This window comes from Mobula hypostoma, chromosome 25, assembly GCF_963921235.1.
Source record: "Mobula hypostoma chromosome 25, sMobHyp1.1, whole genome shotgun sequence".
NCBI lineage: Eukaryota > Metazoa > Chordata > Chondrichthyes > Myliobatiformes > Myliobatidae > Mobula > Mobula hypostoma.
Genome location: NC_086121.1, coordinates 45,083,481 through 45,108,472, shown reverse-complemented (window position 1 = coordinate 45,108,472; position 24,992 = coordinate 45,083,481). Strand labels below are relative to the sequence as shown.

At 42.6% G+C, this 24,992-nt stretch overlaps 1 protein-coding gene across 4 annotated transcripts in view; it reads left to right on the top strand.

Annotated features, from left to right (window-relative positions):
- hspg2 (heparan sulfate proteoglycan 2) overlaps positions 1 to 24,992 on the top strand; it is a 546,546-nt gene that overhangs the window by 306,545 nt on the left and 215,009 nt on the right. For all 4 annotated transcript variants that reach the window (XM_063033469.1, XM_063033470.1, XM_063033468.1 and 1 more), the window contains exons 32-34: positions 1,542 to 1,682; positions 2,688 to 2,882; positions 21,419 to 21,511. In XM_063033469.1, the coding sequence (XP_062889539.1) occupies positions 1,542 to 1,682; positions 2,688 to 2,882; positions 21,419 to 21,511 (429 nt within the window). The remainder of the gene's footprint in view (positions 1 to 1,541; positions 1,683 to 2,687; positions 2,883 to 21,418; positions 21,512 to 24,992) is intronic.

Sequence of the window (24,992 nt, the reverse complement as noted above, 5' to 3'; positions counted from 1 at the left end):
AATTTGAAGGTTCGTGAGGAAGGCAAATGAAATATTAACATTTATTTCAAGAGAACTAAAATACAAGAGCAAGGATGTAATGCTGAGGCTTTATAAGGCAATGTCTATGCATGTTGATATTGGAGATGGATCAGGGAAGTTCATGAGAATGATTCCAAGAATGAAAAGCTTATCATTTGAGGAGCAGTTGATGGCTCTGGGCCTATACTCGCTGGTATTTAGAAGAATGAGGGGGATCTCATTGAAGTATTCAAATGTTGAAAGGCCTCCATAGAGTGCACATGGAGAGGATGTTTCCTATGGTGAAAGAGTCTAGGACCAGAGGGGACAGCTTCAGAAGAGAGGAACTTCCCTTTAGAACAGAGATGAGGAGGAATTTCTTTAGCCAGTGAGTGTGGAGGCCAGGTCATTGGGTGTATTTAAAGTGGAGGTTGATAGGTTCTTGATGAGTCAGTACGTGAAAGGGCACTGGGAGAATGGGGTTGAGAAGGAAATGGATCAGCCATGCTGAAATGGTACTGCAGGCTAAATGGTCAAATGGCTTTATGATCTTTTCCAAAACCTTTCTGAATTTGTGTCCTTGATGGTAGGTAGCCTTTCCATATCCTGCAATGATGGAACTTGTTAAGATTGCTCTCTGGTGCACACCTATAGAATGTCGTGAGTATTGATGTGCATAGTTGAGGTCTCCTCAGCCTCCTTGGAAGGTAGAGGCATTGGTGGGTTTTCCTGATTGCATTCAGCCAGTGACCTTATGAGATTCCCGGTTTCCTTCCACATCCTAATGATGTTCAGGTTGGTAGGTTAATAGAACACAGTAAATTGCCACTAGTGTGTAGATTAATAGTAGAATCTTGAAAGAATTTGGGCGAGGTTCTTGATGGGAATGTGGGTAGAATACACTCCAGTGGAAATTGGTGAGAGAACTGGATTAGTCTGTAAACTCGATAGGCTCCTTTGTCATAAAAACATGTGGTGGTATGAGGACATTTGCACGTGAAGGACAAGAGACTAATGTACATGAAAAATAATATTAGCCAGGCAACCACACACAACATCTATAAATAAATATAAATAGTACTGTGGATTCTGGTTAATTAGGGCACATTGGGTCCAGTACATTTTGGCCCAATTAAAAGGCTGCCTCAATCCGCCAAAGTTTAATGGAAATAGTTAAAAACTTATAAAACAAAAAGGAACTCTGAGTAACAAGTTATGTATTTAAGTGAAATACAGAACAAATTAGAACTACTGCAGCAGGGCAAAGCTGTATATTAGATCCCAATAGTTACCTGCAGAGGAATTCATCCAGTGTATGCTGCCATATTCTTTTGACTGTAAATGAACAAAATCAGCACAGATTATTCTTCCTTGACTAGATATTGTGCTGACAGTCTGGTTTGGGTACTGTCTCCACGAGATAGGAACCTCAAAATGCACACCCATTCATGCCACTCAAGTTTGATATGTATGACCCAGTAACATTAAATCTGACAAGCTCACGTTCAGCTTGTTGACGTATCATTTGTTTCTCATTGCAGCCTAACGTGGAAGGGAAGACCTGTGACAGCTGCAAACATGGTTATTTCTTCCTGAGTGCAGACAACAGAGAAGGATGCCTGCCTTGCTTCTGTATGGGGGTGATCCAGAAATGCAGCAGCTCCTCGTACTACAGGAAACTGGTATGTTTACATTCAATCCACAAAGGCAGGTTAACTGAGGATCCTGAGGCTTTAACATCAGCCACGGGTGAAGCGTATTAGTCTCACTTTGCTCAAGAGTCCTGGGGCAATGATAACCTTTCAATTCCTGTCAACATGTAACTGGTGTTAGGTTTGGGTCCTAGACAAGTGTAATGTTGACTGAGTTAATACTTACTACAGCTGGAGACTTCGCGCTTCCAGTATCACTTCCCCTCTGTAATTAGCCACGCTTGCCTCCAGCAGTGCCTTCACCTGTGGAGTAGAAACTGGTCCATTAAAAGACCACACATATGCTTCATGTATAAATGGATCTGGACAAGTGAAGAAGGAAAGATTCTGGAAGGCTGAAGATATACAGTATATAATGGGAGTTGAGTGCTTGGATCTGTAAGAATCTGGAGTCCAGCACTTGACTTGATGCCACAATGAGCTGAAATTGTCTTCAGTCACATTCCAAAGTGGCACCCCCTTTCAAAATATTGAGGCTAAGGCTGGAAGCAGAGACCTCAGTATTGGCAGGCCCAAGAACGTTATTGCCACATTCAGAAAGAGTGTTTCAGGCACAAAGGTACCTTCCAGCTCCCTGATGGATTTTTACAGATGCCGATGGTCTTGATAGGTGTGGTTATGTCTCTGTGAAGATCTAACCTCACTGATCCCATGCATTAAATATTCCCAGTGGAGTATCAAAATGTTCACTGTGGATATTCTGAACTATCATTTTACCACTCCCTTAGCCCCAAGTCATCTGTCTGAATGCATTATTGCCAATAGCTCTTTTACCTGTCAAAGCTGAGATAAATTGAAAGACTAGAAAGGAAAAGAGATGAAGGGGTAAGAGTTGTGTGTTCCTCTCCTTAAAGTCTCATTCATCATTGAGCCATTTCAACTTCATGGTTATTGTGCAGAGCGAATGTCTTACAGGATCTAGTCTCCTATTCTCACATGTCACTGTTGCTGATGCCTTTCTGTTAACTTCTGCAGGTCACCAGCCCATTTATTCCACCAAATAACTTCCAGAACTTCTCCTTGGTGAGCCGCCAGCGCAGTACACACATCAACTCTGGATTCACGGTGACTGTGAGGGAGGGCCAGCCACAGCTCTCTTTTGGACGTTTTGGGCAGTACACCCAGGAGTCCTACTATTGGCAGCTTCCAGAAGCATTTCAAGGGGACAAGGTACGGCCACAGAACTACACACCCTTGTCCATTGGACAGGAAAGTTTAAAGATTAAAACAGGCCACCTGTGAGGTGCTGCTCACATCTTATAAAGGAGATGGTGAATAAACCATGTATGTTATGGTGAATGAGGAGTATCCCACTGCAGTATTGATTTGCCAGGTTTCTGGTCCATGAATATTTTGTCAGTGATTCCAGACTGAAACAAGGGTCCAGCTTGAAATACCTGGCCTGGTATTTACTAGGGCTTTTTTTGTGCAGGCAGCAGTCAACGGGAGAGGTCATTTATTGGTGACACAGCGTAAGGTTTAAAAAGAACTCAGCTGCTTTTTGGCTGTTTTTCGGCAGGCTGCAATCAGCGCAGGGCCAACGAAAAGAAGGGAGGTGTAAGCAGCAGGGTGACCATTGCACGAGTGGACAGTGTTACAGTAGTCTAGCTATGGTTCAACAGGCCCAGGTGAGAATAGGCTTGGGCAGGCACAGGTCGAGATTCTAAGTAAGTTTCTAGTAGTTCTTACTGTTTGTAAGTACCTATAGATAGTGAACTGAGAACGGATCCAGAGATAGTGGGATGTTCTTTGTGTGAGATCAAAGTTCAAAGTAAATTTATTATCAAAGTTCATATAATGTCACCATATACAACACTGAGATTCATTTTCTTGCAGGCATACTTAATAAATCCATAATAGAATAATAACCATAATACATCAATGAAAAACCACACCAACTAGGGCATACAACCAGTGTACAATAGACTGCAAACTGTGCAAATGCAAAAGTAAATAATAAGCAATAAACACCAAGAATATGAGATGAAGAGTCCTTGAAAGTGAGTCCATAGGTTGTGGGAATATTTCAGTGATGCAGCAAGTGAAGTTATCCCCTTTGGTTCAAGAGCCTGATGGTTGAGGGGTTATAACTGTTCCTGAACCTGGCGGGATGGCTCCTGCGGCTCCTGTACCTCCTTCCTGATGGTAGTAGAGAGAAGAGAGCTTGACCTTGGTGATGGGAGTCAATGATGACTGATGCTGCTTTCTTGCAACAATGCTTCATGTAGATGTACTGAATGGTGGGGAGGGCTTTATCCATGATGGACTGGATCATATCCACTTTTCCATTCAAGAACTTTGGTGGATCCTTACCAGGCAGACAGTCAGTATTCTCTCCACTATATCTATGGAGATTTGCCAAAGTTTCAGATACCATGCCAAATCTTCACAAAATTTTAAAGAAGTACAGGGTGCTGCTGTGCTTTTCTCATTGCTGCCTTTGCATGCTGGGCCCAGGACAGATACTCTGAATGATAACACCGAGATACCTAAAGTTGCTGACCTTCTCAACCTCTGATCCTCTGGTGAGGAATTGCTTATGAGGCAGTGGGAACTCTGCGAGACCTGCAGTCTCCCTGATAACTACATATGCATGAAGGGCATCAAGTTGCTCCTTAGAGACCATGTTAAGGAACTGGAACTGCACCTTGTGCAGTAGTCACCCCTGTGTTGCAGCAGACTCGTACCTGGGTGACTGTCGAGAGAGGGAAAAGAATAGTCAGTGAGTACAGAGTACTGCTACGCCATTCCCCTGATAATAAGTAAACCACTACTGGGGAGGGCAACCTACTGGGACACTGGGTCTCTGGCTCTGAGTGGCTCAGGAGGGAAGGGGAGAAGTCGAGGAGTGCAGTAATGATAGGGATTTCCATAATTAGAGGAGCAGAAAGCAGATTCTGTGGATATGAAAGAGACACCCGAATTGTATGTTGCCTCCCAGGTGCCAGGGACAGGTGTGTCTTGGATCACGTTCATGGCATTCTAAAGGGGGAGGATCCTGAAGAAAGAATATAGGGAGTTAGGTTGATAGCTGAAAAGCAGGACCTCCAGGATAGTAATCTCTGGATTGCTGCCTGTGCCACATGCCAGTGAAGGTAAGCGTAGGACAACTTGGCAGATGAATGCATGGCCGAGGAATTGGTGCAGGGGCAAGGTTTCAGATTTCTGGATCAATGGGATCTCTTCTAGGGAAGGTATGACCTGTACAAAAAGGACTATTTACATCTGAACCCAAGAGGGACCAATATCCTTGTAGGTAAGTTTGTGTTGGGGAGGATTTAAACAAATTTGGCAGGGGGATGGGAACGGGAGTGATAGGGCTGAGGATGGGACAGTTGGGATACAACTAGATGCATTGTGTAGTGAGACTGTGAGAAAGGCCAGGCAGATGATAAGGTAGAATTGCTATCAATGGGATTTGTTAAAGCGTAACAGAAGGCCAAAATCAAAAAGAGTGATGAAGTTGTTATATTTGAATGTGCACAGTAGATGGAATAATGTAGGTGATCTTGTAGCGGAGTTAGAGATTGGTAGGAATAATGTTGTGAGCATCTCTGAATTGTTGCTGAAAGGAGATCATAGTTCGGAACTCAATATCCAAGGACACACATTGTATTGAAAGGACAGGCAGGGAGGCAGAAGAGGTGTGGTGGCTCTGTAGGTAAAAATTGAAATCATATCCTTCAAAAGAGGTGACATAGGATTGGAAGATATAGAATCCTTGTGGTTAGAGTTAAGAAAATGCAAGGCTAAAAAGACCCTGATGGGAATTATGTACAGGCCTCCAAACAATAGCCAGAATGTGGGATACAAATTACAACAGGAGATAGAAAAGGCATTTAAAAAGAGTGATGTTGTACTATTCATGGGGATTTTAAAATGCAGGTAGATTGGGAAAATCAAGTTGGTGCTGGATCCCAAGAGAGGGAATTTGTAGAATACCTACAAGACTAAGGAACAGCATTTCTGGATTGGGTGTTTTGTAATGAGCCAGATTTAATTAGGAAGCTTATGCTAAAAGAACCCTCAAGGGACTGTGATTATAATGTGATAGAGTTCACCCTACAGTTCAGAAGAAGTTAAAATTGGATGTATCAATGTTTCAGTAGAGGAAAGGGATTGCAGCAGCACGAGAGAGGAGCTGGCCAAAGTTGAATGGAAGGGAACACTAGCCGGGATGACAGCACAACAGCAATGGCTGGTGTTTCTGGGGGAAGTTCAGAAGGCATAGGGGAGATACATCCCGAAGATGAAGATGTACTCTAAAGGGAGGATGAGGCTGACAAGGGAAGTCAAAGGCAGCACATCTCCCATGACCTCCAGTTTAAGATGGTGCTACTGAAGCTCAGTGCCTACTTGCTGGTCGCCAATGGCAACAAAATAATTCGTTAATTACACTTCCTTCTGTTAAACAATCTAACTTCCCTTTGTATGGAGGTGATTTGATGTGGCAGAATTGAGGCAAGACAGTGGGGAAGACCCCCAAGGTTTAACTGATGGAAGCACCAGGCCGAATTGGAAAGGTTGGGTACAGGTCGAATCAATGTGGCGGAGTCCAGGCCCCAGAGCACGTCAAAGCAATAGAACCTCATGTTTGGATGTTGAGTTAAGCGCCAGGCCAGATTGAAAAGGTCAGGGTGTCGGGGCCCAAGGCGAGGGATGGGCTAGCTCTGTGTTGAACTGAGGGTCTTTGGTTTTGTGCCTATGTACAGACTTGCTTTCATGGACTTTTGTTCTGAATGCTATTTGCTTACTTTTGTTTACACAATCTGTCTTTTATTTCTTTGCACATTGGGAGTCTGATGGTCTTTTATTCAATGGGTTCTTTGTTCTGCGGCTGACTGCAAGGCAATGAATCTCAAGGTTGTATAATGTATATATATTTTGATAATAAATGTATCTTGATCTTTGAACTTTGAAAACTAAAATGAGAGCATACAATTTAGAAAAAATTGTGGGAAGGTAGAGGATTAAGAAGCTTTTAAAAACCAACAGAAGGCAACTAAAAAGCCATAAAGAGAAAAGATGAAATATGAAGGTAAGCTATCAAATAATATAAAAAAGGATACAAAAAGTTTTTGTTTTCAGGTACATAAAGAGTAAAAGAGAGATGGGAGTGGATAACAGACCACTGGAGAGGTAGTAACTGGAGGGCAAAGAAATGTCGGACGGACTGAATAAGTATTTTGCATCCGTCTTCACTGTGGAAGACACTAGCAGAATATCAGAAATATGAAAGTGTTGGGGCAGAAGTGAGTTTCATTGCTCCAAGGAGAAAGTACCTGGGAAGTTGATAAATCTGATGGTAGATAAGTCGCCTGGTCCAGATGGACTACATTCCAGTGTTCTGAAGGAGGTAGCTGACAAGATTGTGGAGGCATTAGTCATGATCTTTCAGGAATCACTGGAAAATTGCAAATCTCACTCCACTCTTTGCAAAGGGAGGGAGGCAGAAGAAAGGAAATTATAGGCCAGTTAGCCTGACTTCAGTGGTTGGAACGAAGTTGGAGTCTATTATTTAGTTTGAGCTTTTGGTGTACTTGGAGGCATGTGATAAAATAGGCCAAAATCAACACGGTTTTCTAAAGGGGAAGTCTTCATTTCGAAAGGGCTAGAATACAACAGCAAAGATGTAATGATGAGGCTTTATGAGGCATTATAAGGATTGTATTGTGGAAATTCCACTTAATAGGGTTAGTATGTGCTTGAAGATCATGATTGAGATGTGGAGAAAATTCTTTATCCAGAAGGTGTTGAACATACAGAATTCATTGCCACAGACGACTGTGGAGCTAAATTACTGGATATATCTAAAGTTGAAGTTGATAGGTCCTTGATTAGTAAGGACATCAAAGGTTCCAGGGAGAAGGCAGGGGAATGGGGCTGGGAGGGAAAGTAAATCAGCCATGATTGAATGGCAGAGCGGAGTCAATGGGCTCAAAGGCCTAAATTCTGTTCCCGTGTCCTATGTTCTTGAACGTCTTCCCACACTTTCCTTTCTTCCTTCAGCTCCTTCCCACTTCTGTGAAGTTAGAGAAAGTTACTGTTGTGCTTTTCCACCCAGCCTGATTGAATCTCCGCCAAGGCTACTGGTGTAATATGCACTTTCAAAATTTCATGCATGCTTGTGAATAGTATTTCGACTGGTATATCTGACTGAGCACGCGGTCTTTATTACATGATAGTAGTGCACTTCAAAGGAGAACAGCACTGCCTCACTGCAAAGGTTCTTGCAGCTGAATAAAATAGAGTACAGTGTATAACATAGATTATCTGTCTGTGTGAATCACTGAGTTCAGTCGAGGGTTAATCTCAAGTCTCAGTGTTAATTTGCGTATACATTTAATTCTGCCCTTCTTCTGGAAGCTGATACCTTGAAACCTAAAGCTTGACTTCTTGAACTCACTGAAAACTTCGATCCTTATTCAGGTCAAGTTACCAAATTCCAAAGTTTAATGGTTAGCTTCTAGTTCAAAGGTTAGATTCTATCTGGGATAAATTCTGTGAATATCACTAGACTGAACATTGAAAAAGTCTTGCATGGATAGATGGTAAGCGAAGCAGTGTTCTTTCAAAACAAGCCAGTGCCTGTCTTCACAATGCAACACCAATAATCTACTGCTTTGAATGAGTCTAGGATATCAATTTCAGGAACTGTATCGGTATTTTGACATAAGGCCTCGGATAATTTGTTAAAATTATAATTGTCCACAATAGAATTCTCGCAGCAAAATAAATAACATAAAATATGGTCTGCCCCTCAGCAGGTTAATCTTACATTGTACGCCCACAGCTACTTCAGCCACACCAGTGTGATACTAAATTTCATTGGTTCAAGTTGAAAGGCCTGCTAATGTACCAACGTAGACATTGGAAACAGGAAGTTGTGAGTTCAAGCACCATTCCAGGAACAAAAAATCTATATGGATGCAAAGGTACCATCCAATCAAGGCCCCCAACCATAATCCCCTCTACTCTGGTGTATCTTTAAATAGCAGACTGAATCAGTTAAACTGCTCGATAATCAAAACACAACTTACTGGTGAAGCTTAGTAGGTCAAGCAGTATTTGAGAGGTAAACCTAAAGTGTCACTGCTGTGGTACTGCCTGATCTGCTGAGTGTTATCAGCCATCTCTAGGTTTTTTACCTGTACATTATTTGGTTATTGTAAAGTTGCTGTTACTGAGCCTTTGATAGGTGCAAATCAGTTGTAGCAATCCCTATGTTTCAACAGTGACCAGACCTAGGGTGCCCTGCTGGCTGTAAAAGGATGTAGTGCATCCAGAGAATGTGAAAGGTGGTAGATAAAGGTGGGCCAGTTGTTCTCGCTGTACTTGAGTCTGTTACTGTGAACCCTCTGCTCAGTATGTACAATCGGTGTCTTACTCCCTTTTTTTCAGCAGGAGGAATTTTTTGCCCGCATTAGACGTGGGCATAAGGTAGAGTGATGCCTTCTCTCTGATGTGATGGCTGTGTTTGCTTGAGTTTGCCTGTGCATGGTTGATTGCAGTGGTACAAGTATGTAGTTTTTGGAAAATTATTGAACTCTCAATAGAATGGTCTTGGGTGCATGACACTCTCCTGTGGCCAAGTTCTGAGCTAAATCTAGTATTAAAGAGTAAACACACAGAGATAGTTAGCAAGCCAAGAGATAGTTCAAGGCAGTACTGTACAATTTAACATTTATTTTATGAGGACCATTTGACAATTTAATGATCTGTCTCCCCAATGTTTAACTCTTATCTCCCAAGCTCACTTGATTCCTGTAGTGACACCCTTCAACCACTTTTTCCTCTTTTACATTTTCACTTTATTCTCCGCTTTTTATTTTTATGCTTTAACTGTTTTCTCATCCTAGTTGTATTCCTTATTTAATGTAAACTTAAAATGTTAGTGCTTGCCTTCCTTCCCCTTCACTCCCAGCTTGTTATTGTCCTCTGATCACCTCGCCAGCTGGAGTAACTTGGGGTCTCAATAAACCTTCTTGACCAGACGGAAGTTTGGATTTAAAATAGATCAACATGTGAATATGGTTGTAGCAAGCTTCCAAGCACAAAAGTATTGCCGGATACCCCAGTGAAATCACCTGTTGTTCTGAGGAGATTGCTTTGTAAACAGCTCCAAAACCTGACTTTTCTTCAGTACTCCTTGGCTTTTTTGATGTTTGAGAATAGGACGCTGGTACCTCTTAACTATGTAGTTAAACTGCAATATCTGGCACTTATAAAACATTTTCATGTTGCAAAGTGTCCTAATTCTTCAAAGAACAGTAGCATAATTTCTAGTGACAAGCACAAAAGCTATTGGGAACAGTGATGAAAGGAGAAAAATGAGGAGAACCAGCTGAGTGAGGAAAATAAAGTACCCTTTAGCATCTCTAGTCCTTCCAGGTGAGGTGACACTTCACCTGTGAGTCCGTTGGTGTCATATGCTTTATCCGGTGCTCCCGGTATGGCCTCCTGTATATTGATAGACCCAACATAGATTGGGAGACCACCGCCAAACACCTACGCTCCAGAAAAAGCAGGATCTCCCTGTGGCCACCCATTTTAATTCCACTTCCCATTCCCATTCCCATTCCCATATGTCCATCCATGGCCTCCTCCACTGTCGTGATGAGGCTACAGTTAGGTTGGAGGAACAACACCTTATATTCTGTCTGGGTAGCCTCCAACCTGATGGCATGAATATCGATTTCTCGAACTTCCGGTCTGTTGTGTATTAATATTCAGCATGCTTTAAACGTGCACATGTGATGGATCATTTTAAACTTGATGTGTTATTGATCTATGATTAGAGCTCCTCATCCTGGCTAACCACAAACCAGTTGTCAGGCTGCATATTCTGAAATTCAGCTTGCTAACGTTGCGGTTCTTTAATTCATTCATTTGTGACAATGTTGAATTTTGCCTGTGGAGAATCTTGCTGAACATGATTTATAGATACTGAGTAATATGGAGAATTACATTTAATAGAAGGACTCATCCCTAACGGAGGAGCAGCTGAGAAAGGATGCAGCCATCTGGGGACTCTTGGGCTCCTCTTCCTCACGATCTAGGGCTAAAAGGTCTTCGAAGGTAGCAGCCAAAGTGCATGAAACTTGTCTTTCTGCAGCACGTGGAGCAAGCAGTGCAAGGGAAGCCTAGTAACGTCAGTCCCATCAGTCTAATCAGACTATTTGTCCATAACTGAATTTTCATTGTCTTTTTTAACAACCTACAAAAGTGTGGGAAGGGCAAAGTCTTCATTTCACTGTGTGGGGTGGTGTGAGCTAACATTCAGCGTGAGCTGTAAATGGAGCGTGTATTACATCAGCTGGCCTGCTTGAGGATCTGGTTTTAATTTCTCCAGGATGTAGTGAACCATGTATCCTGCACACTAATCATGGGTTGTGGACAAGCATTCCCATTCTGTTGCACACGTTACTTGAACTCCCTGTTTTACATGGGAAAGCTGTCTTAGCATGGTCTTGTTTGGGCATCATTATTGTTCTGAATGCTCTGCTTTAATACCTAAAATAAACAGTTTTGTTGCATGCACTGGAAATTCTTTGGGCAAGAGTGAGAGAGGGTATGATTCTGGATGCCGAGTTGTGAATAAATACAGTAAAACTCCGGGATCCAGCTATTTGAAACTCCGTTGTTCAGCTTCATGTTCACCTGATTCTGCTTCTCATGCTTTGTTTGGAAAAAAAACACCCCAGGGCTCTGATTTCTGTGCACCCTTTAAATTCACCAGGGCCTTGTTCCCATGCACCAAGTTTGCTGCAAAATGTATTATAGAGTCATAGAACGACTGAACCTAACATCCAAAGGAAAACAAGCGAAGTCTGTAGGTGCTAGGTTGTCAGAGTTTTACTGTACATTCACAAAACTCAGAGGAATAAGAGCATGTGAACATTTGTGTACAAACTGCATACTTGTTCACTTTGAGCAACACAAAATACTGGAGGAACCCGGCAGGCCAGGCAGCATCTAGGGAGGAAAGTAAACAGTTAGCGTTTCAGACCAAGACCTGATGAAGGCTGTTAGCCTGAAACACTGACTTTATTTCCCCCCGTGGATGCTGTCTGACCTGTGGTCTTCCTCCAGCAGCTGTGGAATCTCTTGTACTTTTTCCACTATCGCCTGTGTGGTGATTTCACGTGATGGTTGTTAAGATTGTCATGGTAAACTGCAGGAAAATTGCTTTGTTATTAAGAAGCTGTTATGGATGACTTGTCCACTCATTCCTTTATAGTCTATGCCTGATATGGAAGAACAGAAGCGTATAGACGATGAAATATGGGCAATTATAAGTAGCTTTAACGCTGAGAAGTCACACAAGCCACACAGTCCTGTCCCTTCCAGTGACAGGAATCTGTCCCGGTCTTCACACTCCTTATCTCGACTGTCGATAGCTGGACTTCCTGCTCCCTCTGTCTCTCACAAAAACTCATCTCTTTCCATGTCCTCCACATCCGATTCAAGAACTGCTTTTTCATATTCTTCTCTTCCTCCATCTCTGCTTGGTTATCCTGCCCTCCACAAAAAGGTATGGAAATTTTGCATTATCGCGAACAATCTTCTTTAAGGAAAATCTTTGCATTTGGTTGAAGGAGTAACAAAATTATGCATTAGGTTGCATGCTATGCGGTGAGCTGTTTTCCAAAGACAATGCTGTTCATGAGGATCAGGTGGCAAGTGGTTAAAGTATTCAATGTCAGTATATCTGGCATTGTAAAATGGCAAACAGACCATATGGTACCTCAAAGTAATTGGCACATCATGCCAGGCCCGAACCCCGGGAAGAGCCATCAGGTGAACACTTTAAAAATATATGTTATTTCTGTTTTTGCACTTTTTTCAATCTGTTTAATATACATATTTATACTTACTGTAGTTGATTTCCTTATTTATTTTTTCTATTTTTCACGTGTTGCATTGTACGGATGCTGCTAAGTTAACAAATTTTATGACACACGCTGGTGATAACAAACCTGATTCTGCATCTCAGGTTCAAGATTATTTGCATAATTTCATGTACACAAGTGTAAAGGGAAATGAAATAATTGTTACTCCAGATATGATGCAGCACAAAAAAAACACACAATAAGATAAAGAAAGTAGTAATTAAAAAAAACTCAGTACATGTACAGTGCCTATAAAAAGTATTCACCCGGCTTGGGAGTTTTTCATGTTTTATAGTTTTACAACCTCAAATTTAATTTGGCTTTTTTGGCACTGATTAACAGAAAAGACTCTTTTGTGTCAAAGTGAAAACAAACTTCTGCGAATTGGTCTAAATTTATTACAATTATTAAACACAAAATAATTGATTGCACAATTACTCACCCTCTTCAAGTCAGTATTTGTAGATGTATTTTTGACAGCAATTACGGCCTTCAGTCTGTGTGGATAGGTCTCTATCAGCTTTGTACATCTGGACACTGCAATTTTTCCCTATTCTTCTTTACAAAACTGCTCAAGTTCTGTCAGATTGCATGGGGATCGTAAATGAACAGCTCTTTTCTAGTCCAGCCACAGATTCTCAACTGGATTGAGGTCTGACCTCTGACTTGGTCACCCCAGGACATTGACTTTGTTGTTTTTAAGCCAATCCTGTGTAGCTTCAGCTTTATGCTTGGGGTCATTGTCTTGCCGGAAAACAATCTTCTCCCAAGTTGCAGTTCTCTTGCAGATTGCATCAGGTTTTCCTCCAGGATTTCCCTGTGTTTTGCTGCATTCATTTTGCACCCTACCTTCACAAGCCTTCCAGGGCCTGCTGCTGTGAAGCATCCCCACAGCATGATGCACCCACCACCGTGCCTCACGGTAGGGATGGTGTGTTTTTGATGACGTACGGTGTTTGGCTTACACCAAACATAGAGTTTAGTCTGTTGGCCAAAAAGCTCAAATTTGGTTTCAGCTGACTTCAGATTCTCTCACATGCCTTTTGGCAATCTCTAGTTGAGATTTCATGTGAGTTTTTTTCAACAGTGACTTTCTCCACTTGGAGTACTGTGCTCAGTTCTGGTTGGCTCACTACAGGAAAGATGTGGAAGCCATAGAAACGGTGCAGAGGAGATTTACAAGGATGTTGCCTGGATTGGGGAGTATGCCTTATGAGAATAGGTTGAGTGAACTGGGCCTTTTCTCCTTGGAGCGATAGAGGATGAGAGGTGACCTGATAGAGGTGTATAAGATGATGAGAGGCATTGATCATGTGGATAATCAGAGGCTTTTTCCCAGGGTTGAAATGGTTACCACAAGAGGACTCAGGTTTAGGGTGCTGGGGAGTAGGTACAGAGGAGATATCAGGGGTAAGTCTTTTACTCAGAGAGTCGTGAGTGCGTGGAATGGGCTGCCGGCAACGGTGGTGGAGGCGGATATGATAGGGTCTTTTAAGAGACTTTCGGATAGGTACATGGAGCGTAGGAAAATAGAGGGCTATAGGTAAGCCTAGTAATTTCTAAGGTAGGGACATGTTTGGCAAAACTTCGTGGGTCGAAGGGCCTGTATTGTGCTGTAGGTTTTCTATGTTTCTATTTGGCACCCTCTCATAAAGCTGCAAATGGTGAAGCACCCAGGCAACAGTTATTGTATGCACAATCTCTCCCATCTCAACCATTGAAGCTTGTAACTCTTCCAGAGTTGTCATTTCTTAGTGGCGTCCCTCACCATTCCCCCTTCTTACATGGTCACTCAGTTTTTGAGGACAGCCAGCTCTAGGCAGGTTTATAGCTGTGCCATATTCTTTCAACTTTTTTGATGATTGATTTAACTGTATTTCAAGAGATATTCAGTGACTTGGATATTTTCTTGTATCCATCTCCTGACTTGTGCTTTTCAATAACCTCTTCGCGGAGTTGCTTGGAGTGGTTCCCTTGTCTTCATGGTGCAGTTTTTGCTCGGATACTGACTCACCAACAGCTGGACCTTCCAGATATAGGTGTATTTTTACTACAATCAATTGAAACTCCTTGACTGTACACAGGTGATCTCCATTTAAGTAATCATGTGACTTCTAAAACCAATTGGCTGCGCTAGTGATGATTTGTTGTGTCATATTATGCAATCAATTATTTTGCAGTTTATATTTGTCATTAATTCAGATCACTTTGTAGAGATCGGTTTTGACTTTGACACGATAGTTGTTTACTTCAATCAGTGTCAAAAAAAAGCCAAATTGAATTCACTGTGATTCAATGTTGTAAAACAATAAAACATGAAAACTTCCAAGGGGGTGAATACTTTTTATAGGCACTGCAAATACAGAGATAGTTAATATACACAGGTTGATTGTACGTCCCTAAAGTGATGCTGGGCAGCAGAGTATCTTTACATAAGATGACTCAGAGGAGATAATGAAGTAGTGGTGGTGGTGAGTAGAGGTGTTGCTCAACCTTACTGCTTGGTGAAAATAGCTGTTTTTAACTGGATAGGTTAATGGTGCGAATTCTTCTGAAGTCAGTAACTGTTACCTTTGCTTTGCTGACACTGAGAAAGAGGTTATTTGCCTGGCACTGGGCCTCAGACTCTTCCACCTCCTCTCTGTAGGCTGTCTCATCATTGTTGGTGATGAGCCCCACCGGTGTCGTGTCACCAACAAAGTGTTTGGCCATGCAGTCATGTGTGAGCAGAGCCTACAGCAGGTACAGCCCTGGCAGTACCTCTGTTGATGATGACAGGAAGGGAGGAGCAGTTGTGTATCCTGACCTGGGTTCTTAGGCTGGGAAGGGGCCTTGTTTCACATCCAGTCCTGTGTAGCACTGTGGCAGCAGGTCACTTTGCTCATGAGCACTCTGTCTGAAACAGATTCCATGTTAGCTATCCAACAGGTTCTTGGATAAATACAAAAAGGGAAAACCTGTGGGGGAGAGCAGGGATAGTATAGGACAGTGGGCTGAGTGGCCTCGGATTCCATTGTCCCATGGTATGTCACGTTAGTATTGTACCAAAGCTTGGTTAGACTGCACTAAAAGTATTGTAAATGGTTCTGGGTGCCCCGCTTCAGGAAGAATATGATAGCTGTCAAGACAGTGCAGATGAGATTGACTAGTGTATTGCCTGGAATGAAGGGATCATCTGATTCAATAGTTTGAGGTAATTCTTTCTGCAATGTAGCAAGATGAAGGGGGTGACCTTAGAGGGGTTAATAAAATTACAAGGGGCATAATTGAGATGGCTGGCCAGGATCTTCTTCACAGGGCAGTGGAGTCTAGATCCGGAGAGCACAGATGGTATAGTTATCTGGACCAAGCTGCCAGAGGAGGTTTTGGATCCATATCCCACTTTTAAAGGTTATTTGGACATGGATAGACAGAAGGCTCAGAGTTTTGCAGTGGTCAGTCTACAGCGTATAGCTGAGGTGGATGGGGCACCACTGTTGAGTATCCCCATGCCATGTGAGTGCTCTCTCGACATACAGAGAGCCCCTTCACAGTTCTGGCCCACACATGCCTTGCCCGTTTGAGTAAACGGTAAGACTGGATGAAACATTGTCTCACCTGAACCATGAATTGAGGAAAATTAAGTTTGGATGCAAAAATGTGCGTTCGCTTTCAATTGCTGTTGATTTTTTCATACAGATAAAAAGTGCATCTAAGATTCCCTCTTTGCAAGATCAAGAATCATCAAATCTCATTTCTTCCTCTTTTTGGGGCCCAAGGACAGAGAAGGTAGCTGTGGTTAGTGGCATGGAATATTCCAGAACCTCTGTGACCTTCTGCATGACAATGATGTGACTGTATTCAGAAATTTTTTAATGAGGGAATATGCTGGAAATAGACAGCAGGGTGGATAGCATCTGCGGAGAGAGAAAGTACATGACTGTTTTAGCTTGACTGATTTTCATTGATGTTCGTATGTCCCTGCAAATATTCCCAGGTGTTCAGATTTCCAGCATTTCCCTGTGAATCAGTCAGCCTTTTGAACTGCAGACCACAGATTTCTGGGTGAGATACCTGTTTAGTTGCAGCTGTTGCTCAAATGCCCACGAAACCATGCCAGTTCCATTGGCCCAAGGTGTTAGAACAATCAGCCGAGCAATGTGTTTGTGTGATGTGATCCATTTCGCATGTGGTTTCAGCATGAAACCATCCCCTGCTGATCAGCATGTTTTTGTTGGATTTTTTTGCTACACTAATATTTGATGTGGGTTTGCTGTTGACTCTGAAGTGTGTCCATGTCATGTGCAAACTATCGTGGACAGTTCCTATCGGATGTTGAGCTGGGGAGAAGACCTGGAGAGCTCTCCTCCTCAGCTCTCAACAGATCTGAACATAGAAGGTCAGCCTGTCCCTGCTTCCTGATTTTCTACTGGAAATAACGTTGGTTGTTGGGTGTGTCCACCCTAACCTGGTGGATGTCTTGAAAATGTGTGGTATTGGTGGGTTGATGCTGTTGATCACTAATTGTGCTGGTTGTCATAGCAACACTAGGTGTAAGCTAGGCCCATTTGGGTTTATTGAAAGCTGGCATTGTTCTGATGAGGATATTTAGAATTTATTGGAGTGTAATTAATTGGATGCTGGTCACAAAGATTTTCCGCAAGAAAGTGAGAAAAGTCACGAGAAAGAAACTGAATTGGATTTCCCTTGCACTGGTTGAAAATACACAATTGGGCAACTTAGCCCCTTGTTCAGAGCTTCACTAACCCTGCGGCCTACACAAACTATTTTCATCAACTTACTCTCCTTCCATTTGAACCACCCTCCACAGGGAGGGATCCTGTCAGACTTCAAAGGCCTGCAGCATCTGCCATCTTTTCTACCAGATTATTAGAATAACCAGATAAGGATCACTTCAAATTCCTAATCCTGATGCCCAAAAAAAGCTGAGCTTGTATTGGAATTAACCATGGTGCACCAGTCTATTAGAAAAAGGCTATAGAGATTTGGGCGATAAAGAGACCCGCTCATTTTAGTTGGGTTGGGCCTAAGGGCCCGTTTCGTGCTATATGACCCAATGAAATTATGGTGCTTTGGGTTTCTAATCATCACACAGACTAGTAGGGATGTGTCTTCCCCTGGTTAATTTGGCAACAGAACAAGCTGTGGCCTGCACTTCAGAGTTCATAGTGAGTAGAAATGGAAGATGAACTGAGGATATAGCTTTGTTTAAACCCAGGGCTGATCTCCATTTGAAAGAGATTTTCTCTTTAATCTTTTCTCTTCCCATTTAAAATAGTGTTTGCATCTCATTTTTGAACCAGTTATTTGATTGTACCTAGATCCTTGGAGGCATTATTTGTAGAAACAGGTTGTACCTTGACTGGAGACAGGTCTTCCCAACTCTTCGATCTCCTCTTGGCTAGATGTGCATTCCATCTCAGGCATACGGAAACTCTGGCAGATTGTAACTCTAGGTAAACACTCAGTCAGGGTTGCAGATTGGTTTCTCAGTTGATCACGCAAAGACGATGAAATGGAAGATCATCTTGCTAATAGGAGAGGAAGAGTGGGAAATGTTCATGAGGCCATGAAGAGGAAAAAAAAGCCAGAATATGAGGCTGATAGCCTTTCTCAAAGTTATGAGTTCGCCATTAAGTAATTCTCTTGCTTGTTTGCATTTTTTTGCTTAACCACGTATATCAAAATGCATTACTTCTGATACTCAAATGACAGTTTAATTTTTGAAACTTGGCTTTAATAATTTCCTATTAAAAATGCCTGTGCTCAATTTGTCAGCAGGAAGTGAGGGGGAGGTTTTTGCAGTTATGTGTGTGTGTGTGGGTGGGGGGGGGGCGGCGGTGGGTGGTGGTGAGGGGACAGAAGATTTTGCTTCAAAAAATCCTAAGGACAGAATTCCAGAGCCTTTTGCTGACCACAGCTTTGACTGCTGCTTTGTGTAAACATTCTCTCGTCATCTTGTCTCCGCCTCTTTCCCTATCCCAGTATGCTCTGATTTACAAGGGCTTCAGCCTCCTGCCTGAAAACATTTTCTATTGGCGACTACCTCACCAGTACCTGGGCAACAAGGTAACCAGTAATCTTCAGAGGTATAATTTGAAAGCCTCTTTTTTTTGCACAGTTAAGAATTTAAATTATGTGTGATACATCTGCTTCTAGTTCATCTTAATAGTAACATTTTAAAGAGAAATTCATTTAGGATGATATTCTTTAAGGGAAGATGCACTGGTTGGATTAACCTCTGTGGTTGCGGGTAAAGAATATGTCAGAGCCCTCCAGCTTTCACAACTAATGCACATTGATGGTCAAAACATCAGAGCATATATCAAGTTTTGCTCGTGCAACTTTGGCTTTCAGACTTCCACGTTTGGAGATCACTGAAAAGATAGTTGTTGGTGAACATCAGTACCAGAACGTTGATCTGAAGCTATGGTTTGTTGGTGAACATCAGTGCCAGAATGTTGATATGAAGCTATGGTTTGTTGGTTGTCCGTCTTATCCAATGATGACAGGAGACCTGTTCAGGAGAGTCTGTAAAGCAGAAAGCTCTTGTACTGAGGCAGTTCCACTCTTTTCACCTTGGAAGTCTGGCTGGGGTCTTCCTTGGTTGCAGTGGATGACCATGACTACCTCTGTGCCTTGCCATGTCCATCACTCTCCATGAAGCATTACAGAACAGCTTTCTGAGTTGTTGGATCTCACTGTTGTTCTCATCTGCCCAGTCTGCCGAAGCTGACTTCACATGCTAGGATAGGCATGTCCCTATCTCACCAGGGTATGAGGCCGCTGGCCACCCTCACCATGTTTAGCCCTCCTATCAAAGTGGTGTACTAGGGTGTGGCCACTGTTGCATGCAAACAGGTACTTGGAGCCACAGGTGAGAGCTGAGTGTCCGATGGGGACTAAATGTGAGTGAACTGTCTCAGAATGGACGTGACGAGCCCTTTCACCGGAGGTGCTACCTCTCCCTGGACTGCGCATTCACACGTACGATTTGGGAAGTTAACTAAGAACATGTTTCATTCTCATTGAGATTGTGGAGAGAACATTAGCCTATTCTTCCAATCTCGTCAGTGCCCTACCAGAACTTTTATGCTAAAATAACTCAAGATGTCTTTTCCAATTCATTCCTTCCTCCTGTGTTTTTTGACATTAGACCACTCACTGAGGGTAAACCAGTCTGGTTGCTGTTTATTGTCCCCACTCATGGTAACTTGCTGAAACACAGGATGCTTGTTACTTTTATTTTTATAGAAGACTAAGCAAATAGCAAAAATAGCAGTGTTTTCAGTGTAGGCATGTATGTGGTTTTGCTAAAGAATCCCGTGAAATGGTGAAAAGCTGGAGTTAGTGGGGTGCTACTGCTGGTTGGGCGGTGGATGTAGATAGAGCAGGAGTGGACCTCATGGAACAATGACCACTGCTGCAGACCGGCTGGGCTGAATGGCTTCTTCACAAACAAGAAAATCTGCAGATGCTGGAAACCCAATGCAACACACAAAGAATGCTGGAGGAACTTGGCAGGCCAGGCATCCTCTATGGAAAAGAGTAATCAGTTGACGTTTCGGGGTGAAACCCTTCATCGTGATGAATAGCCTGGGCCCAAAGTGTTGACTGTTTACTCTTTTCCATAGATGCTGGCTCACCTGCTGAGTTCCTCTGGCATATTGTATGTGTTGCTGGGAATCGCTTTTGTCTATTTGGAGCTGGTATCATAGAGATAAAAGTACATTGAAATTATGCATATTAACACTGATCGGTGGCAGATGGAGGTATTTCTTGACAGAGTTGAGCAGATGCAGTGGTTTAACTCAACGTTTACTTATTTAGATGAAGTTCTCAACCAAAGTCAGTGAAGGACTTTGATCAGGAGGTTCTGTCTCATCATGAGAAAAATCAACACACATCAAAGTTGCTGGTGAACACAGCAGGCCAGGCAGCATCTCTAGGAAGAGGTACAGTCGACTGTACCTCTTCCTAGAAGTATCACTAACAACTTTTATGTGTGTTGCTTGAAATTCCAGCATCTGCAGATTTCGTCGTGTATGAGAAAAATCAGATGATTTTGTTAATGGGGCAGCCTTGCACGTGCTCTTAGACTTCCAAAGAGAAGATGGCTTTAACCTGCAGACTACTCATGTACAGTAATATTCAGTATTCAACAGAGGCTTCATGGAGATGAAACTACTCTCTCTGCTGAGCTCGTGCTGTGCATTGCTGATTGTGATTCTCTATATTTACTGCTAGTCACTGTATTAGCAGTGGTATACTTCGATGGCAACTTACGATTACTGCTATTAATATCTTCCTCTCTATAAATATTCTTTGGTCATTGAATTGTAATGATGGGAAGTTTGTTTAAACATCCCACAGCTCATGTTTATCTGCCCTCCTTCCAAAACCATCTCCAAACACTGGATCAAGGAGCGGCTTCAACCAGTGGCAGCAAGTTGTTAATCTCTTCGGGTGTTCCGACACTATTCCAGTTCATTCTCCTTCAGTGCTCTGTTCCACAATTGCTTCCCAGCCACGGTGCTAATCCAGTTCTGAGCAGTGCTCTGTAATACTAGTTAATTTCAAATTTCTGAAAGATATAAATAGAATCTGCAAGTAATAAATTTCTAATCAACAGCTCAGAGTTTACCTGGTATAAGTTTCAGCAAGTTATAAAATTGCTCACTATCTTTTTGTGGGTATCTAACTTGACTGTTGACTGAGAGCTGTACTCGGGAGAATGTGTTTTCTTGCAATGCCAAACACTGTGGTGTAATAAGAGTGCCAATCTACCTTGTAATTTTTCTTTTCTTTCATCAGGTGACATCCTATGGTGGACTGCTTCGATATACCCTGTCCTACGACTCGGGGTTCCGGGGTGCCTCAGCCGAGGATGCGGATGTCCAGATCATTGTACGTCACTGTGGTACTCCAACTGCAAGTTCGTTGACATGAAAGAATTGATCAGAAAAATTAATTTTAGATTTCTACTGTGTGTTAACTTCCTCATGAATGGCAAGGTGGGGTTCTGACATTAGCAGGGGTTTGGGGAAAGGTGACTATTCACATTTGGTACATATCAGCTACCAACCCCAGAGAGAGGCACAGACAGACATCAAACAACAGACCACTCAGCTGAGATGCAATAAACCTCTAATGGATTCAGGGTTTCTTATTTAAATTGTTTTCTCTGACAGTTTCTGCAGGTTTGTTTTGGCAAACAGCTGGACATCTGACAAAATAAGGCCTTATTTAATGCTGTTTCAGGAGTAACTGGAAAACTATTTAGGTTCTGAGTCCCTTTTTTATAGCTGTTGCATTTATTTGTTATTTTGTGTATAATTATTTAATTTGCTGCTTTAGTCCACATTAGAACAGTAAGATAAGAGCATGCATGGTCAACATGCAGGACAACCGGGGTATTAGTGAGGCTCCACATCATATTCAAAGCTTCCCATTGTTCTTAAGGAATGGTTTAAAGAACTATGGGACTGCGAAAGGCAGCACAACGAAACAGAGAGTAGAAGTAAGGGAATAAGGGAGACAAGAAATGGTATGTGATGGTTTATTGTGGTGCATCTGCCAGGTGACGTCAAGATTGGAGGGGTAGTGGAAGGAAGGCTTTGAAAGCTTGCTCTGTGATCTGGACCAGCTGGAAAAGTGGAGTGAAAAATGGCAGATGAAGTTTAGTGCAGACAAGAGTGAGGTTTTGTACTTTGGCAGGACAAACCAGGATCAGACTAACACAGTAGTAGTAGGGCTCTGAGGTGCATGGTAGAATGAACATAAGAAATAGGAGCAGGAGTTGGCCATCCAGCCCATCGAGCCTGTCCCACCATTCAATAAGATCATGGCTGATCTGTCCGGAAACTCAGTTCCATCTACTTTCCTTTTCCCCATAACCCTTAATTCACCTACTATGTAAAAATCTATCTAACTGTATCTTAAATAATGAAGAAGCCTCAACTGCTTCCCCAGGCAGAGAATTCCACAGATTCATCACTCTCTGGGAAAAACAGTTTCTTCTCATCTCTGTCCTAAATCTTCTCCCCTGAATCTTGAGGCAATGTCCCCTAGTTATAGTCTCACCTACCAATGGAAACAACTTTCCTACTTCTATCTTATCTATCCCTTTCAAAATCATGTACGTTTCTATAAGATCTCCTCTCATTCTTCTGAATTCCAGAGAGTATAGTCTCAGGCAACTCAATCTCTCCTCATAGGTTAACCCCTTTATCTCTGGAATCAACCTGGTGAACCTCCTCTGCACTGCCTCCAAAGCCAGTATATCCTTCCTCAAGTATGGAGACCAGAACTGCACATGGTACTCCAGGTGCGGCCTCACCAGTACCCTGTATAGTTGCAGCATGACCTCCCTGCTCTTGAATTCAATCCCTCTAGCAATGAAGGCCAACATTCCATTTGACTTCTTAATAACCTGTTGTACCTGCAAGCCAACTTTTTGCGATTCATGCACAAGCATTCCCAAGTCCCTCTGCACAACAGCATGCTGCAATCTTATACCATTTAAATAATAATCTGCTCTTCTATTATTCCTTCCAAAGTGGATGATCTCGCATTTACCAACTTTGTATTCTATCTGTCAGACCCTGGCCCATTCATTTAACCTATCTATATCCCTCTGCAGACTCTCCACATCCTCTGTACAATTTGCTTTTCCACTCAGTTTAGTGTCATCAGCAAATTTTGCTATGCTACACTCAGTCCCCTCTTCCAAATCATCAATGTAAATGGTAAACAGCTGTGAGCCCAGCACCAACCCCTGTGGCACCCCACTCACCACTGACTGCCAACCGGAGAAACACCCATTTATACCAACTCTCTGCCTTCTGTTGGTTAACCAATCCACTGTCCATGGTAATGCACTTTCTCCGACTCCATGCATCCGTATCTTATTTATAAATCTCTTGTGCGGCACCTTATCGAACGCCTTCTGGAAATCCAAGTATACGACATCCACCGCACTCATTATGTCCTCAAAGAACTCCAGTAAGTTTGTCAAACAGTACCTGCCCTTTCTGAATCCATGCTGCATCTGTTTAATGGAACCACTCCTTTCTAAATGTTTCATTATTTCTTCCTTAATGACAGCTTCAAAGCATTTTCCCGACTACAGATGTTAAGCTAACTGGCCTATAGTTGCCCGTCTTTTGCCTACACCCTTTTTTAAAAAGTGGCGTGACATTTGCTGTCTTCCAATCCGCCGGGACCTGCGCAGAGTGTAGAGATCTGGGAATACAGATCCATTATTCCTTGGAAATGGCATCACAGGTAGATAGGGTGATAAAGAGAGCTTTTGGCACATTGGCCTGCATAAATTAGAGCATTGAGAATAAGAGTTGGGATGTTATGTGGAAGTTGTACAAGATATTGGTGAGGGCAAGCTTGGAGTATTGTGTGCACAGTTCTGGTCACCAAACCAGGGGAAAGATATTAATAAGCTTGAAAGGATATTGCCAGGAGTGAGGACCTGAGTTAGAGGGAAAGGTTGAACAAATTAAGATTTTTATTTTCTAAAGCATGGAATGAGAGGAGATCTTATAGAAGTATAAACTATTATGAGGGGCATAGTTATGGTAAGTATAGGGTAAGCAGGCTTTACCCCTGAGGTTGGGTAAGACTAGAATTAAAGGTCATAGGTTAAAGGTGAAAAGTAAAATACTTAAGCGGAACCTGAGGGAGAATTACTTCACTCAGAGGGTGGTATGAGCGTGGAATGAGTGCCAACGGGAGATAGTGCAGGTGAGGTCATTTGCCACATTTAAGAGAAGCATGGATGAATGAGACAGGTGTGGAGGGGTCCAAGTGTGATTAGATGGCACTAGGCAGAGAAACAAGTTAGCATGGACTACATGGGTCAAAGGGCCTGTTTCTGTGCTGCAGTAGTCTATGATTCCATCCTTCCCTAATCCCAGTACAAAAGCACAGCAGTAGAAAATATTAGCAGGAGTAGGCTACTTGGCCTCTCAGGCCTGATCTACTATGCAAGATATCCATGTTTGATCTGCTACAGGGCCGCAAAGTTCCTCTTGTGCAGTCACACATAGCCCTTCATTCCCTGATCTTTGAAAAAATGTATCCATCTTTTCCTAACATATCCACAAATGATCCAACCTCCACAACCCAGCAACATGGAGAATTTCTCTGATACACCACCCTCTGTGAGAAGTAATTCCAGCTCTCCTAGTGCTCCAAAGGATGCAATCATATCAGAGGAAGGATAATCCACCCCTTACACCAGTGCATTACTCTGTAGGAAGGCAAATCTCATTACCCCAGTGGCATACAGTAGGTCCTGATAAAGGGTCTCGGCCTGAAACATTGACTATCCCCTTTTCCATAGGTGCTGCCAGACCTGCTGAATTCCTCCAGC